The sequence below is a fragment of the Stigmatopora nigra genome, unplaced genomic scaffold (genome assembly GCF_051989575.1).
Source record: "Stigmatopora nigra isolate UIUO_SnigA unplaced genomic scaffold, RoL_Snig_1.1 HiC_scaffold_25, whole genome shotgun sequence".
Lineage (NCBI taxonomy): Eukaryota > Metazoa > Chordata > Actinopteri > Syngnathiformes > Syngnathidae > Stigmatopora > Stigmatopora nigra.
This window is the reverse complement of record NW_027551604.1, coordinates 157,822-170,315: the sequence shown is the minus strand read 5'-3', so window position 1 is coordinate 170,315 and position 12,494 is coordinate 157,822. Positions and strand designations below refer to the sequence as shown.

Here is a 12,494-nt window from a genome sequence, read left to right as displayed (position 1 = left end):
TACACCGAGAGGGAGGGAGAAAGAGAGGGCGTATAGGCCCGCCTTCTCCTCCGCGCCCCAACCAAGGAAGAGCAGGAAACGCCACCCGCCACTCATCTCTCGGCCAATGAACGGCATAGAAGATAGGCACAGGCGCCAGCCAATCATTTGGATCGAAACGTAGACCAGTTATCGCGCAGGCCCAGTAAATCACGTCCATAGCCGTTTAAAGATTCGCAGTGTAAACGATGATTTTCTTGAAGAAACCCTATCCATTCTTTGGCCCACGACACAATATTTCCCTTAAAAAATCAATAGAAAGATTTCCTGTGTGAGTTGTACTGAAGGGCACTTAAATGTTATTATTTATGGTATTTGTTTAAATTACTGCGTATATTATCTTCGTTGACTCTGTGCCTAGGGGCCAGGAAACTGGGTTAGCAGGAAGCTTTATGTATGGTATTTATTTCAATTATTGTGTCTACATTAATTGGCAAAACATGTGGCTTTGGAGAAATAAATGCACTTTTGCAGCATAAGTATTGACATGGATGTGATTTAGTATGTGTGCTTCCACCGTAAACAGAGCCGCGTTACGCAGTGTTCTGCTTGCTAGCATGCTAGCTTGCTAAGGACTCCCTCTGGCTAAGGCCACGGTGGATAGCAGCCTTGGAACTTCAACAGCGAACTTCCCCGAAAGAGCCCGGAAAATGTAGCCAGGAGAAGCAAACCTCATTGGGGAGATGTGGCTGGGCTAAGGATTGCTAACATGCTACAAACACTGCTAAAAGGCCGCGACCCATCTCGCGCGGGGGCTGGCGGGAAATGCTGGTCGAAGGAAGGACAACCTAGATGTAGTGCGCATAGAATGGCGACTCCGTGAAGGGAGGGGAAAAAGTCATCGATATTATTATTTTTTATTTGTAAACAATTGTTTCTGTGTATTTACTTCTTGTCTCTGTACTATACGTGTGTCAGTATTTGTTTTTGAATGCGTAGAATGTAGTAAAATTAGAGGAAAGATAGATGAAACTAGATGTCTAACAGAGAGGGAGAGAGAGAGATTGATGGCGCGGGGAGGAGGGAAAACGAAAAGAGCAAGAATGCAAAGCAAGTTAGCCAATCTCCACGTCAGTTGAGTGGCGTAACACGTCTGTGCTCGAAACCAGCACGGGTCTCGCGCGCATGCGCACGTCCTAAAAGACGATTTGCACAACGGAGCGCCATCAAAGATGGCGGGAGCCTCCGACCCGCTGGAGGACATGCTCTTCAACCAAGTGGACGAAAAAGCGGTCAGCGACCTAGTCGGCTCTCTGGAATCGCAACTGGGAGAGCCCGAGAGTTCCGCCGCCGCATCCGGACCTCCGTCCGCTGCCGCAGTCGCCGCGGGATCCGGATCTCCGTCCGCTGCCCCCGCCGCCGCCACCACCACCGCCGCCGCTGCCGCCACTACTCACTTCTCAGGGAAAGTGCGCGAACAAGAACCACAACAAGGACACTCGGGGGCGGCCTTAAAGCTCCAGCCTCCCGCCACTCCCGTTCTCCCTTCCTCCACCTCGGGTGGCGGAGCGAGCGGCTCGCTTCCGTTTGGGCCGGCTCCTCCGAGCTCCCGTCTCGGCGCGCCGGGAGCGCCAACTTCGAGCGGCCAACCCGCCGAAGCCAGCGGGAGAACGGCTTCGCCCGGCTCGCAAAGTTTCAACGGCGCCGCCAAGTTGCTCAACTCTGCCGGCTCGACGGCGCTCATGGCCGCCGCGCCGCCGGCCAACTTGCAGTCAGCGGTTCCCGGAGACGGCCGGCCCGCCGTCCCAGCCGCCCAGAATGGCTTGGAGCCCAAAGCGGGGGTGCCCTCGCCGAGCCCCGGCAAGGTGTTAGCTCCTGGGAACTCCGTCGTGCTAGCAGCCGGCACCCCGCCGCCGTCGGCGGTCAAGGCGGCCGTCAATGGACCGGCACAGGTTACCGTTGTGCCGGGACCGGTTACTGTTGGACAGGGACCGGTTACTGTTGGACAGGGACCGGTTACTGTTGGACAGGGACCGGTTGCTGTTGGACAGGGACCGGTTACTGTTGGACAGGGACCGGTTACCGTTGGACAGGGACCGGTTACCGTCGGCCCGGGACCGGTTAGCGTCGGGGCGGGACAGGTTACCGTCAGACCGGCGGGCCCCGTCCAGCCGCCGAGACCCGCGCCGGTGGTCGGGCCTCGTCCCCCCTTGACCCTGCGCCCCCAGCAGCAGGCCACCATCCAGCTGCCGCCCGGCTTCACCATGCCCGCAGGTGAGAATTGTCACGATGAATGTGCCACTGGGAAGTGGAAACGGGGCAAATGACGCGGCATGCTTTTCATGGCACCAAATTTTAATCTGGTTTGAAATGACGTTGATTTTTTACGTTGATCAGGTATGGTTCTGGTCCGCATCGAGACGGGTCAGCTGGTGATGGTGCCGCAGCACGTGCTGGCCCAAGCTCAGGCCAAGACGCAGCAGAGTCCCGCCGTCCCTCAGCGACCCACCGCCACCACCGCCGCCGCCACCGCCGTCCGAATGGGCCCCGCCGCTGCCACCGCCGTCCGGGTGGGCCCCGCCGCTCCGGTGAGCTCTTAACGTCCCGAAGGCGGTCGCCGGCACCCCGCCTGACTTTGCGCGCCGCGCTCCCTCTCGCCCAGGCTCCACGCGGGTCCCCCGGCAGCATCCGCCTGGCCGCGCCCCCTCAGACCGGAACGCTGCAGTCTCCCGGCGCCTCGTCCACGCCGCTCCAGGTGGCGCCTTTTAACCCGTCGGCGTCCCGTCCCGTCTGTCAATGATCGCCCCGGCGATATGTTTTGAACGACGGGATCAAACAGACTGACAAACGTGACATTAGCCACGACGCTAACCCCCTACTATCGGCATTATTTTCAATGTTTTGCGGCGAGCGGGAAAGATTTTGGGGCCTGACGGATGGCGTGCTTTCTCCGTTCCAGAATCCCGTCTCGGGGCAAGCGGGCGCCGTCCCTGGGAAAACGGCCGAGGCCGTCAAGGGCGGCAGGGTGACGGTGGTGTCGCAGGTGCGTACCTCGGGCCGGTCCCGCCCCAGCGACGCTGGCGGGGAAACTAACGTTTGGCTTTGACCGCTCACAGGAAATGCAGGAAAATGTGAAGAAGTGCAAGAACTTCCTGTCCACGCTCATCAAGTTGGCCTCCAACAACTCCCCCTCGCCCGATACCTCCAAGAACGTCAAAACGCTGGTTCAGGACCTCCTGGTAGGTCGGGTTTGGTCCGGTCCGGTCTCGCCCAGCTAATCCACCCCAACACCTGTCCTCTCTGGTCTTCTCCAGGATGCCAAGATCGAGCCCGAGGAGTTCACCAGTCGCCTGCAGGCGGAGCTCAAGTCGTCCCCGCAGCCCTACCTCATCCCCTTCCTCAAGGTGACCACGCCTTTCTGGACTTTTTGTGCCGGGCCGCCCCATTGGGGGACGGACGGTTGGTTTCCGTTCATAACTAATAGTCCCGTTTGAACCCTTTCAGAAAAGCCTTCCCGCCTTGCGCCAGTCGTTCATCAGCAGCCAACAGTCTCTGGTCACGCCCCCGGCCGTCGCCGCCGCCGCCACCGCCACGGCCTTCCGGCCACGCCTCCCCGTGGCGAGCCCCGGCGTACGGATGAATGCGCCTCTCGCTAACGCGGTAACACAATCTTTGCTTTGCTATTTTTCACTTGACGAGAAAAGTTGAGCCAGATATGCCCTTGTCGTCGTTCAGGCGGTGGTTCGCGGTGGCGTGCAGACTCTTCGGCCCCCTCTGGTGGTGGGCGCCAGAACTCCGGGTGAGTGCTGTTCATTTCTAACTCATTCAAATTTTCGTTTCCATTAAAACGAGTATAATAGTAGGCCTAAAAAATGACAGAAACGCTTGTGGATGCTAAAATTGTGCAAATAAAACCCCAAAAATTGAACCGGCGCAGATTCCTTTACATACTGACGCGACTTTTGCGCACGCAGGGGCGACCGTGCGAGGACCGCTGGTCGCTGGTAGGAGCGCCGTGGCTTTGGCCGTACCGTCCAATCAGAAGAAGCCGGGGGACCCGGGGGGCGGGACATTCAGGTGAGACGGCGGCGGTGGCCCCTTCCCCGGGAACGGGCCCTCCATAAGGCTTTTGTCGCGCGCAGGGACGACGACGACATCAACGACGTGGCCTCCATGGCGGGCGTGAACCTGAGCGAGGAGAACGCTCGCATCCTGGCCACCGGCTCCGAGCTGGTGGGCACCAAGATCCGCTCCTGCAAGGACGAGGCCTTCCTGCCGGCCGGCCTGCTGCAACGCCGCATCGTCGACATAGGTGGCGCCGCGCCGTCGGCAAATTTGCCCGCCGTCACTCACCTCTGTATTTTGGGCTTTAGCGCGGCGGCTGGGCGTGAGCGAGGTCCCCCCCGAGGTGCTGAACTTGGTGTCGCACGCCACGCAGTTGCGACTGCGCTCGCTGCTGGAGAAAGTGTCGGCGCTGGCGCAGCATCGATCGGACGGCCATCGGGTAAGCCGGCCGGCCGGCCGGCCGCTCGCTTTTTCCCGAACGCCCGGTGACCGTTCACCCGTCCCAGGACAAAGAGCGGCAGGAGCCCAGCGACGACGTGCGCGCCCAGCTGCGATTCTTCGAGCAGCTGGAACGTCTGGAGAAGCAGAGGAAGGACGAGCGCGAGAGGGAGATTCTGCTCAAGGCCGCCAAGGTCCCGCCCGTGGCCCGTTACACTTGACCGTGGCCGGCGCTGCCGATGCTGACCTCTCCGTTTTTTCAGAGTCGAGCGCGGCAAGAAGATCCGGAGCAGGCTCGCCTCAAGCAGAAGGCCAAAGAGGTCAGCGACATTTGAGCTAACCAGTTCACAAAATGAATCCACCAATCAAAATTCAGCTCCAAAAATGTCCCCTGGATTTGTTTTGATCTGGGACCTCCGATCCGTTGGAAGCGGGAGCGACAGAGGCTCCTCCCACTCCAGATGGAATCGGACGTCTGTCCGTGATCGTCGGTGGCGCTAGCATGACGGAATGAATTTTTGGGCACAGATGCAGCAGCAGGAGTTGGCCGTCATGCGCCAACGCGACGCCAACCTGACGGCGCTGGCCGCCATCGGGCCCAGAAAGAAACGCAAGGTGGACTCGCCGGGCGCCGCCCCCGCCTGCGCCGCACCGGCCTGCGCCGAGGTGAGTGGCGATGGGACCGGCGGCCAAATGAAAGCCAAGTCGGCCACAATATGGCATAGAAGGAGGCTACAAAAAGGTTATCATTTGCCACCCGCAGGTGTCGTCGGGCGCGGCGGCGGCGTCGTCGGCGCGCCAGCCGTGGCGCCAACGCGTCATCAGGGTCAACCTCAGGGACTTGATCGTGTGTCTGGAGCAGGACGGCAGCACGGCGCGCTCGCTCATGCTCTACAAGGCGCTGCTCAAGTGAGGGCGTGGCCAGTCGCCATCGCCGCCGCGTGCCTTTCCCATGAAGGCCCCATGGCCTTTTTAGCAGCGGCCATTTGGGCAAAATGGCGAGAGACCAATGCCGGCGGGCGGGCGGGCGGGTGATTATTATTCTTTCTTTCTTTCTTTTTTTTTTTCCTCCCCTCCCCCTTTTTCAGGTTTTTAACGCTTTAAACCTTTGGCTTGGGCCGTTATTTATATGGATGATCCGCTCCATGGTGGTTTTACACTTGTTTCTACCTTCTACTCTCGTGAAATAAAGACCTTTGGAAAAGACTCACGGGCTCCGCCTCCTTTTCTTTTGCCACACTGGAAAGAAAATGGCCCGAGAAAAGAAAATGGAGCGAGTGGGAACAGAGAGCCATTGAGAAGCCACCACAGCTGCGGCCCGTGACCGGCTAGCCGGCCGGCCGGCCGGCCGCCTCGCATTTTGCAAACGTACTTTAGCGCCAGTCGGCGCCGTGGCGCTTTGGGGCCGTCGGACAAAGCCGCCCTTCTGCCCACAATTTTCTCTTTGTGTGAGACAGCGGGCGAATGAGCACGAGCGCGCCCGCCCACGGCCGGGTGGGGACGAGACGCCGGGAGCGCCAGATCAGGGACGTCATGACGCCGTGCGGCAGTGGACTGGCGCTCCTCCTGGCCTTCCTGATGTTGACCTTCGCTCCACGAGGTGACCTCTCTCTTTTGACTTTTCCTTTGCGGCAGTCTCCTAAGCCGTTGTGTCGGTTTGTGTCAGGCCACGCCCTCCGCTGCTACAAGTGCTCGGACTACACGGGCCGATGCGACCGCGTCCAAGAGTGCACGTACGAGGACGCCTGCCTCACCCTGGGCGTACGAGGTGGGTGGGACATCATTCTCATCTCCTATATTCCGGGTTCGAAATAGAAAGCGTGAACGGCGCGCACTTTTGCTCGCAGGCGGCGAGACGCTGCGCCAGTGCATCCGCTTCACGGACTGCGACAACTCGCGCCTGTCTCAGCTGTTCCCGTGGGCCGCCCCGGACTTTTGGTACCGCTGCTGCAACAACAACTTGTGCAACTCGGGCGCCGGGGGCTCCGGGTCGCCCCGGCCCTGGTTGCTCGTCGCCGGCCTGCTCGCCGTGGGCCTGGCTCGCCCGTGACGCTCTCAAAAGGGGACTTTTGCTAACACGCTAATCGCACGTCCCGGCTTCGGTCCGTAATCCTAAAACCCGGCGTAACCAAGTAGAGGAGTGTTCTGTCCCCTGGTTAATTTTCCACTCCCCTTGACTCAAAATAAATGGTCGACATTTTGGGCAAGTCCCCAGAGAGCTTTTCTTGCCGCTTGTGCTTCTCGGACGCACTCTGCCTTTGCCTAAGACTGGGCTCTCCTAACTATTCCCCAAAGGTTTGTTTTTTCCAAAGGGATTCAGTGTGGAGCCCTCGCCTGCCTGTCATTCACTTTCTTGAAGCTAACCCCTCCCGCATCACACTTGAACCAAATGGTCAGGATGGTGCTTCTCCTGGAGGCATTGCCGATGAGTGGCTGATTGGATTCAGGTGCGCCGGACGGGGGAGGGCCCACGTGGAAAAGAGACTGGATGACAGGCTGGTTGGGAGCAGTTGAGCGCTCAATTCAAGTCATCAGACTTGTTCTGAAAGTAGCAGCAACTGACATCAATCCACTACTAATTAAGTCCGCTGCGGTGTGGCAACATGCTCTCTTGTCCGCCACCCTCATTCAAGGTTCCCAATGAAAAGGTGCATGTGGATGACTGACGGACGGACAAGGAAAATATTTCCGTCAATGTCCCATTTTCTTCTCTTGGAAGAAGTGTAGCCCAACATGGGACTATTTGGAAATCCTTTGGAGGTTGAATATTTTTTATGAAAAAAGGGGGTGGACGTCATTTAACAATGTTTTGTAAATAAAACAACACGTATTCCTTTGAAATTTGAACAAAAGGGAGGCGGGGCGACCACTTTGAAGCGGCCATTCCGTTATTGCGGTGGATCGGGTTCCTGCGGCGGGTCGGGTTCCCGTGGCGGGTCGCCGCCGCTACTGCTGCGACGGCGTCCGCCCCGGCGCAGGCCGCCCCTGCCGGCCCGCACCAGACCCCAGCCCTGCGGCGGCGCCGCCTCCTCTTCCTGGCGGCGACCCCGCGTCTGGTCCAGTTCTTTGGCGCTGAGCGAGGACATGCGCACGGGCAGCGTGTTCCCGAACTTGGAGTAGTCCACGCAGTAGCGGCCGTCCTCCTCGCTGACGATGGAGACGAAGCGCCGCCCCCACAGGATCTCGTCGGGCGTGTAGGACGTGCGCGCCTGCATGCTGATGCCCGTCGTCTCCACCACGCCTGAAATGACACGCGATCCGTGGATACCAACCAATTGCTGCCGATTTTCTCACTGGTAAGGATCTATCAATCCATGCACAACGACCAACAGAGATATAAATAGCACGGTTTTCAAAATGAGAAAAGTTGTTTTCCGACGATCCTAAAGAAGACGTATTATGAAGCAAAGGGGACACCTTCCAGGATGACGATGACCTCCACGTCGGAGGCGGCCAGCGCCCGGGCCGACAGGTCGTAGAGCGGGCTCCCTCTCTCCAGCGTGTGGCTGACGATCAGCGGCGACACCAGGAAGATGCCGTTGCTCCTCAGCGGGTTCTCCACCTGGATGTCCAGCTGACTGACCGGGACCACCTCGCCCTCCGACGTCACCGTGCGCCGGATCACCTGCGGGAGGGAGGCGTGTCGGAAGCCGTCGGGGGCGGAGCAAAGCCGGAGCGCGGCGGCGGCGGCGAGGGAGGACCTGCAGCTGCACGGTGGCCGAGATGATCATGCTCTTGCGGAGGTCGCCCACTCGGAACATGAAGGTGGGCCGCCCGTTGCGGGGGGCCACCACGGCGTTCCTGGAGAAGATGAGCGTCTCGGCCCGCCGGTTGGCCTGCGCCGTCTTCATGAAGACGCAACCCAGCATGACGGCGTTGATGATCAGGCCCAGGATGTTCTGCACGATGAGGACCACGATGGCCGCCGGGCACTCCTCCGTCACCATGCGCCCGCCGAAACCGATGGTCACCTGACGCAAACAGGACCTTCACTCCATGACTTCCTGGAATTTTTAAGGAGGAAACAAGAGGTCGCCGGCCACGGGAGAAGCACCTGGACTTCGATGGAGAAGAGGAAGGCGGAGGTGAAGGAGTTGATGGCGGTGACGCAGGGAGGGGGGCGCTGCTGCAGCCCGGGCTCCAGGTCTCCGTGGGCAAAGGCCAGCAGCCACCACACCATGGCGAAGAGCATCCAGGAGCACAGGAAGGCCGAGGTGAAGATCAGGAGCGAGTGCTGCCACTTCAGATCCACCATGGTGGTGAAGACATCCTGCAAGAACCGGCCCTGGAAAGAGGGAAGGAGGGATGGAGGGAGGGAGGGAGGGGTTGTGGCCAGCCAGCCTTGTTTCCTCCTCGGACTTACCTGCTCCCTGATGTTCTTGTGGGCCACGTTGCAGGAACCCGTCTTGGTGATGAAGCGCGCCCGCCGGCAGCGTGGGCGGTTCCGGCCGGGCACGTTGCGCTCCTCCGCCAGGCGCGTCAGGAGGAAGCCGTCCGGCAGCAGACCCTTCCTGGCCAACATGGCCACGGAGCTGCTGGGGCACGCCGTCAAACGATCACCCCCAACCTGCCGTTGACGGGCAGATAGACGGTTCACGGTGGGAGGGGCGAGCCACAATTTCACATTTGGGTGCAAAAATGGGCCGACGGGACTCCTTTAAGACGACGTCGCAAGGTCGCATTGTTCCAGGTAGCCATCATGCTGTGACTAACAGAGGCCTGATTGGTTAAACGTGGCCAATTGCGAGCGCGCCGGATGTGCACTCACCTGATGACCCAATCGACAATTCACCCGGACAATATCGGAAGCCGAATCTCCATCCCCAGCATCATCATTTCAATTCGCCTACTCCAAGTGAGAAGGACCACTAGACAAGTGTGACACATTCGACGCCAGCACTTCCGCTACTCTTTCAAAATAAAACTTGGAGAAGCGCCCTGTCGTGTTGTTTTCCTCCCGTCCTTTGACCGCCGAGGAAGTCCCCAAACGTAAAAGATCATCCCCAGTGCGCAGGAATGCATCTTGGATGGATCGACGACTTCAGATAATTGTGCTGGATGTGCTTTTGACTCATTTCGTTTGAAAGGCAAGTACGCCTGTTTCCGGCGCCTTCTTGCTTTTGCAACTCGGCATCGACGCGTTACAAGATGGTCGCTATAAATTCACGTTGATATGAACCCTACCACGGACGAATGACCCCCCCCCCCCCCCCCCAAGCTCGCTTTCGAGGTCTTTGAGTCAGGGATTTCAAACTTACGCCCTCTAAACTATAAGTAACGACGGCATCACACTTGCCCATTGAAGCTCGATGTCACTTCGCCTCTACCAAGATGGCCGCTGATCGGGCACGTCGCCTCAGCGGGCCAGGCCGCAATGTGCGATGGGTACCCGTCAAAAGTCACGTGACGGCTCGAGCCACTTTGAATGCTAGCAGAAAGCGAGGGAGGACGAAGTGGTTGTTTTTCGTGCTTCCTCTCGGTTCCCAAACAAACGTACAAGAGCCGGCCGACCGATGAAAGCAGGAGAATACTATATTTAAGTGAGAGGGGCATCAGCGATGGACGAGTGGAGCCTCGAAGGAACTTCACGGAGAAGTCGTCGAAAAGTAAGCGCACAGTCTTGGACTACTTTTCCCCCCACCCTCAAGCATCGTAAAACTATCAACTAGGAAGTGACCCAAAACGAACTCGTTGGCAATAGATGTCCAATTGATTACAAGTAGGGGAACTGGCTCTTCAATTCCATTGAGCACCCAAAAGATGTCCAATCCATTTGGTCTAAGAGAATGAATGGCCGAAGCCTCCCAGTCGAAACTAGCAACATTTTCTCCAAAGTGATTTGAGTTCTCGGCGGAGGTGGGCCCGCCTGCGGGGGGAACTAACGCCCGCTGCCACCGATAGTCATTTTCCGGGGTTGAAGCGGTGCCGGGTCCGAACTGGGATCGTGGGCCTGCCAGATGGACAGTCACCCAGCTGGAGCGCCATCGCCGCCCGTCCACGACGGCTACCCGACGCGGCCTAAGCGTGCGCGGGGGACTCGCCGGGGGACCGCCGACTTCCTGACCGAGTCGGAGATGGACGCGCTGGCCGGGGAGCGCACGTCGGACGCAGGCTACAAACGTAAGTCTCGGGACGGGAAACGGCGCTCGGGAAGTCCTTTAATCCGGGCCGTGACGTACGCCAGTGACGGAGCGGGACGTCCGCAAGATGGTGGAGCTGCGGGGCGCCAACCAGGCGCTCTTCACGGGACGCAGGAACAGCGCCAAGCCCGCCTGGAGGTCCGTCCGTGTGTTGCTCCCCGTCCTTCCGTCAGTCTGACCCACGTCTGGTGGTGGTTGCGCAGGGCCATCGTGGAGGAGATGGGCCTGAGTGGCAAAGTCACGGCCGACCAGGTGGCCAAGAAGTGGGACAACCTCAAGAGCAGGTTCAAGGTGACATTCTCAATTATTGTTGACTGCGGGATACGCCCATTTTTGTCTGGGATTTCCAGCTCACTTCCTTTTTTATTTGGGGACATTTATGGGTCACCTCCTATTGGCATTTCTGGCTCTTGGAAATGATCAAGAGCCTACTTGTGGGTTTGGGGACATTTATGGGAGGGGGGGACTTCCCCTCAGCTTAGGGGGATTTCTACTTCAAGAACTTGATTCCCAAGTTACTTCCTGTATTTTCTTTTGACGTGGCCCACTTCTCCTTCAGGACCTAAAGTTCCCCCCTCGGGGGTTGGAGGCCCGTCCCCAGGCCGGGGACGAGTCGGCGTCGTGGCCCTGGTTCCGGCTGATGGACGACGCCTTGGAGGGTCGCTTGGCGGGAAACGCCGCCCTATTGGCCACCGCACAGGTCCCCGGCGAGGCCAGCAGCGGGGACCGCACTGGGGACGACAGCGGGGACGACACTGGGGACGACAGCGGGGACGACTCTCCCCGCCGCTCGGACACCGTCCGGAAACCTTCCGACGCCCCCTACAAAAGTGAGCCGTGCGTCGCCACGCCTCCTCGCGGGCGGGCGGATTCTCACGCCCCTTTTTCCCTCGGTCGGCGTGGCAGTGAGCGAGCGTGACACGCGACGCCTGATCGCGCTGAGGGCCGACAACGAGGTTTTGTTCACCGGGAAGAGGAACGCCGCCAAATCCGCTTGGAGGTAAGGCCAAAGTGTTGGCCAAAGCCGGCGTGTTGGCCAAAGCCGGCCCCTTTGCCGGCCCCTTTGCCGGCCCCTTTGCCGGCCCCTTTGCCGGCCCCTTTGCCCACCCGTTTGCCCGCCCCTTTGCCCTCCGCGTGACACGTTTGCCGCTTGGGGCGTCAGGTACATCATCCGGCAGCTGGACCTCCGGGGGAAGCTGTCGGCGTGCCAGGCGGCCAAAAAGTGGGACAACCTCAAGCGAAGGTACAAGGTACGCTAACCTTTCTTCTCGTGCCGTGTCGGCGTCACGGCGCCCCGCGTACGTACGGTGGCCCTTTGACCAGACGTCACGCAACCCTATTCCACGTTTCCCCCGGATTATAGGATCTAAAGTACCCACCAGCCGGCATGGAGGACACGGCAGAGGTCGCCGCCGCCTCCTGGCCGTGGTTTGGCCCCATGAGCGACGCCCTGGACGGTCGGCTGGCGCCCGCCGGACCGGAGCGTCGACCACCCTCCGCCCAGACCGACTCTTTGCCCGCGCGGACCGAGACGTGCCCACCGGAGACGGAGCGGGCGGCCCCGCAAAGAGAGCCCGCCCCACCGGAGCGGGACGGGTCGGCACCGGGCCGAGAGAGGGACCTTCCGGAGCGGCGAGCGGGCGCCGCGGCCGGCGATACCATTCCGTAGGCCTTCCTACTGTGGTCAGCTCAGACGTACAATTCATCTGCCTGCTGTGGTTTTTGTTGCTAGATAAGAAAAAAGTATTTTTTATGGATACCAGTCTAGAAGCAGGGCGGGCTATTGCAAAATAAACGTTCGCCTTCCTACAAGACAACATGCTGTCTGTCACTCGTTTGTTTTGATCGGGAAAAGTCGGAGTGTTTCCGTCA

The 12,494-nt window shown here is 59.5% G+C and overlaps 4 protein-coding genes across 5 annotated transcripts; 3 read left to right on the top strand and 1 right to left on the bottom strand.

Annotated features, from left to right (window-relative positions):
* The first annotated feature begins 586 nt into the window (after positions 1-586).
* Positions 587-5,688, top strand: LOC144192200 (transcription initiation factor TFIID subunit 4-like). The gene is made up of 15 exons (XM_077711275.1): positions 587-2,253; positions 2,377-2,567; positions 2,642-2,734; positions 2,939-3,022; positions 3,096-3,218; positions 3,294-3,383; positions 3,484-3,639; positions 3,715-3,778; positions 3,954-4,056; positions 4,122-4,291; positions 4,353-4,483; positions 4,551-4,676; positions 4,746-4,802; positions 5,011-5,148; positions 5,246-5,688. The coding sequence occupies exons 1-15, from the start codon at positions 1,212-1,214 to the stop codon at positions 5,393-5,395; spliced, it is 2,718 nt and encodes a 905-aa protein (XP_077567401.1). The 5' UTR covers positions 587-1,211; the 3' UTR covers positions 5,396-5,688.
* A 241-nt stretch (positions 5,689-5,929) lies between these two features.
* On the top strand, positions 5,930-6,682 carry LOC144192219 (CD59 glycoprotein-like). The gene is made up of 3 exons (XM_077711296.1): positions 5,930-6,082; positions 6,149-6,250; positions 6,330-6,682. The coding sequence occupies exons 1-3, from the start codon at positions 5,947-5,949 to the stop codon at positions 6,530-6,532; spliced, it is 441 nt and encodes a 146-aa protein (XP_077567422.1). The 5' UTR covers positions 5,930-5,946; the 3' UTR covers positions 6,533-6,682.
* A 550-nt stretch (positions 6,683-7,232) lies between these two features.
* kcnj11l (potassium inwardly rectifying channel subfamily J member 11, like) lies at positions 7,233-9,645 on the bottom strand. Its single transcript, XM_077711287.1, has 6 exons — positions 9,251-9,645; positions 8,846-9,049; positions 8,537-8,767; positions 8,184-8,453; positions 7,900-8,107; positions 7,233-7,723 (listed from the first exon to the last, which is right to left on the bottom strand). The coding sequence occupies exons 2-6, from the start codon at positions 9,002-9,004 to the stop codon at positions 7,371-7,373; spliced, it is 1,221 nt and encodes a 406-aa protein (XP_077567413.1). The 5' UTR covers positions 9,005-9,049; positions 9,251-9,645; the 3' UTR covers positions 7,233-7,370.
* On the top strand, positions 9,122-12,439 carry LOC144192215 (uncharacterized). 2 transcript variants are annotated; one of them, XM_077711290.1, is made up of 7 exons: positions 9,122-10,602; positions 10,667-10,760; positions 10,826-10,913; positions 11,182-11,452; positions 11,529-11,622; positions 11,785-11,872; positions 11,986-12,439. In XM_077711290.1, the coding sequence occupies exons 1-7, from the start codon at positions 10,440-10,442 to the stop codon at positions 12,289-12,291; spliced, it is 1,104 nt and encodes a 367-aa protein (XP_077567416.1). In that variant the 5' UTR covers positions 9,122-10,439; the 3' UTR covers positions 12,292-12,439. The 2 variants fall into 2 exon arrangements, with proteins under 2 accessions (XP_077567416.1, XP_077567417.1); XM_077711291.1 differs by having other exon boundaries at positions 9,123-10,602; positions 11,785-11,865; positions 11,986-12,133.
* Positions 12,440-12,494: the final 55 nt, after the last annotated feature.

Coding starts and splice junctions, on each gene's coding strand:
- LOC144192200 (XM_077711275.1), top strand. CDS start 1,212: ATGGCGGGAGCCTCCGACCCGCTGGAGGACATGCTCTTCAACCAAGTG. Junction 4,803..5,010: donor TCAAGCAGAAGGCCAAAGAG/GTCAGCGACATT, acceptor TTTTGGGCACAG/ATGCAGCAGCAGGAGTTGGC. Junction 5,149..5,245: donor CCGCACCGGCCTGCGCCGAG/GTGAGTGGCGAT, acceptor TGCCACCCGCAG/GTGTCGTCGGGCGCGGCGGC.
- LOC144192219 (XM_077711296.1), top strand. CDS start 5,947: ATGAGCACGAGCGCGCCCGCCCACGGCCGGGTGGGGACGAGACGCCGG. Junction 6,083..6,148: donor GTTGACCTTCGCTCCACGAG/GTGACCTCTCTC, acceptor GGTTTGTGTCAG/GCCACGCCCTCCGCTGCTAC. Junction 6,251..6,329: donor CCTCACCCTGGGCGTACGAG/GTGGGTGGGACA, acceptor TTTTGCTCGCAG/GCGGCGAGACGCTGCGCCAG.
- kcnj11l (XM_077711287.1), bottom strand. CDS start 9,004: ATGTTGGCCAGGAAGGGTCTGCTGCCGGACGGCTTCCTCCTGACGCGC. Junction 8,768..8,845: donor ACAAGAACATCAGGGAGCAG/GTAAGTCCGAGG, acceptor CCCTCTTTCCAG/GGCCGGTTCTTGCAGGATGT. Junction 8,108..8,183: donor CGGCCACCGTGCAGCTGCAG/GTCCTCCCTCGC, acceptor TCCCTCCCGCAG/GTGATCCGGCGCACGGTGAC.
- LOC144192215 (XM_077711290.1), top strand. CDS start 10,440: ATGGACAGTCACCCAGCTGGAGCGCCATCGCCGCCCGTCCACGACGGC. Junction 11,453..11,528: donor TTCCGACGCCCCCTACAAAA/GTGAGCCGTGCG, acceptor TCGGCGTGGCAG/TGAGCGAGCGTGACACGCGA. Junction 11,623..11,784: donor GCCGCCAAATCCGCTTGGAG/GTAAGGCCAAAG, acceptor TTGGGGCGTCAG/GTACATCATCCGGCAGCTGG.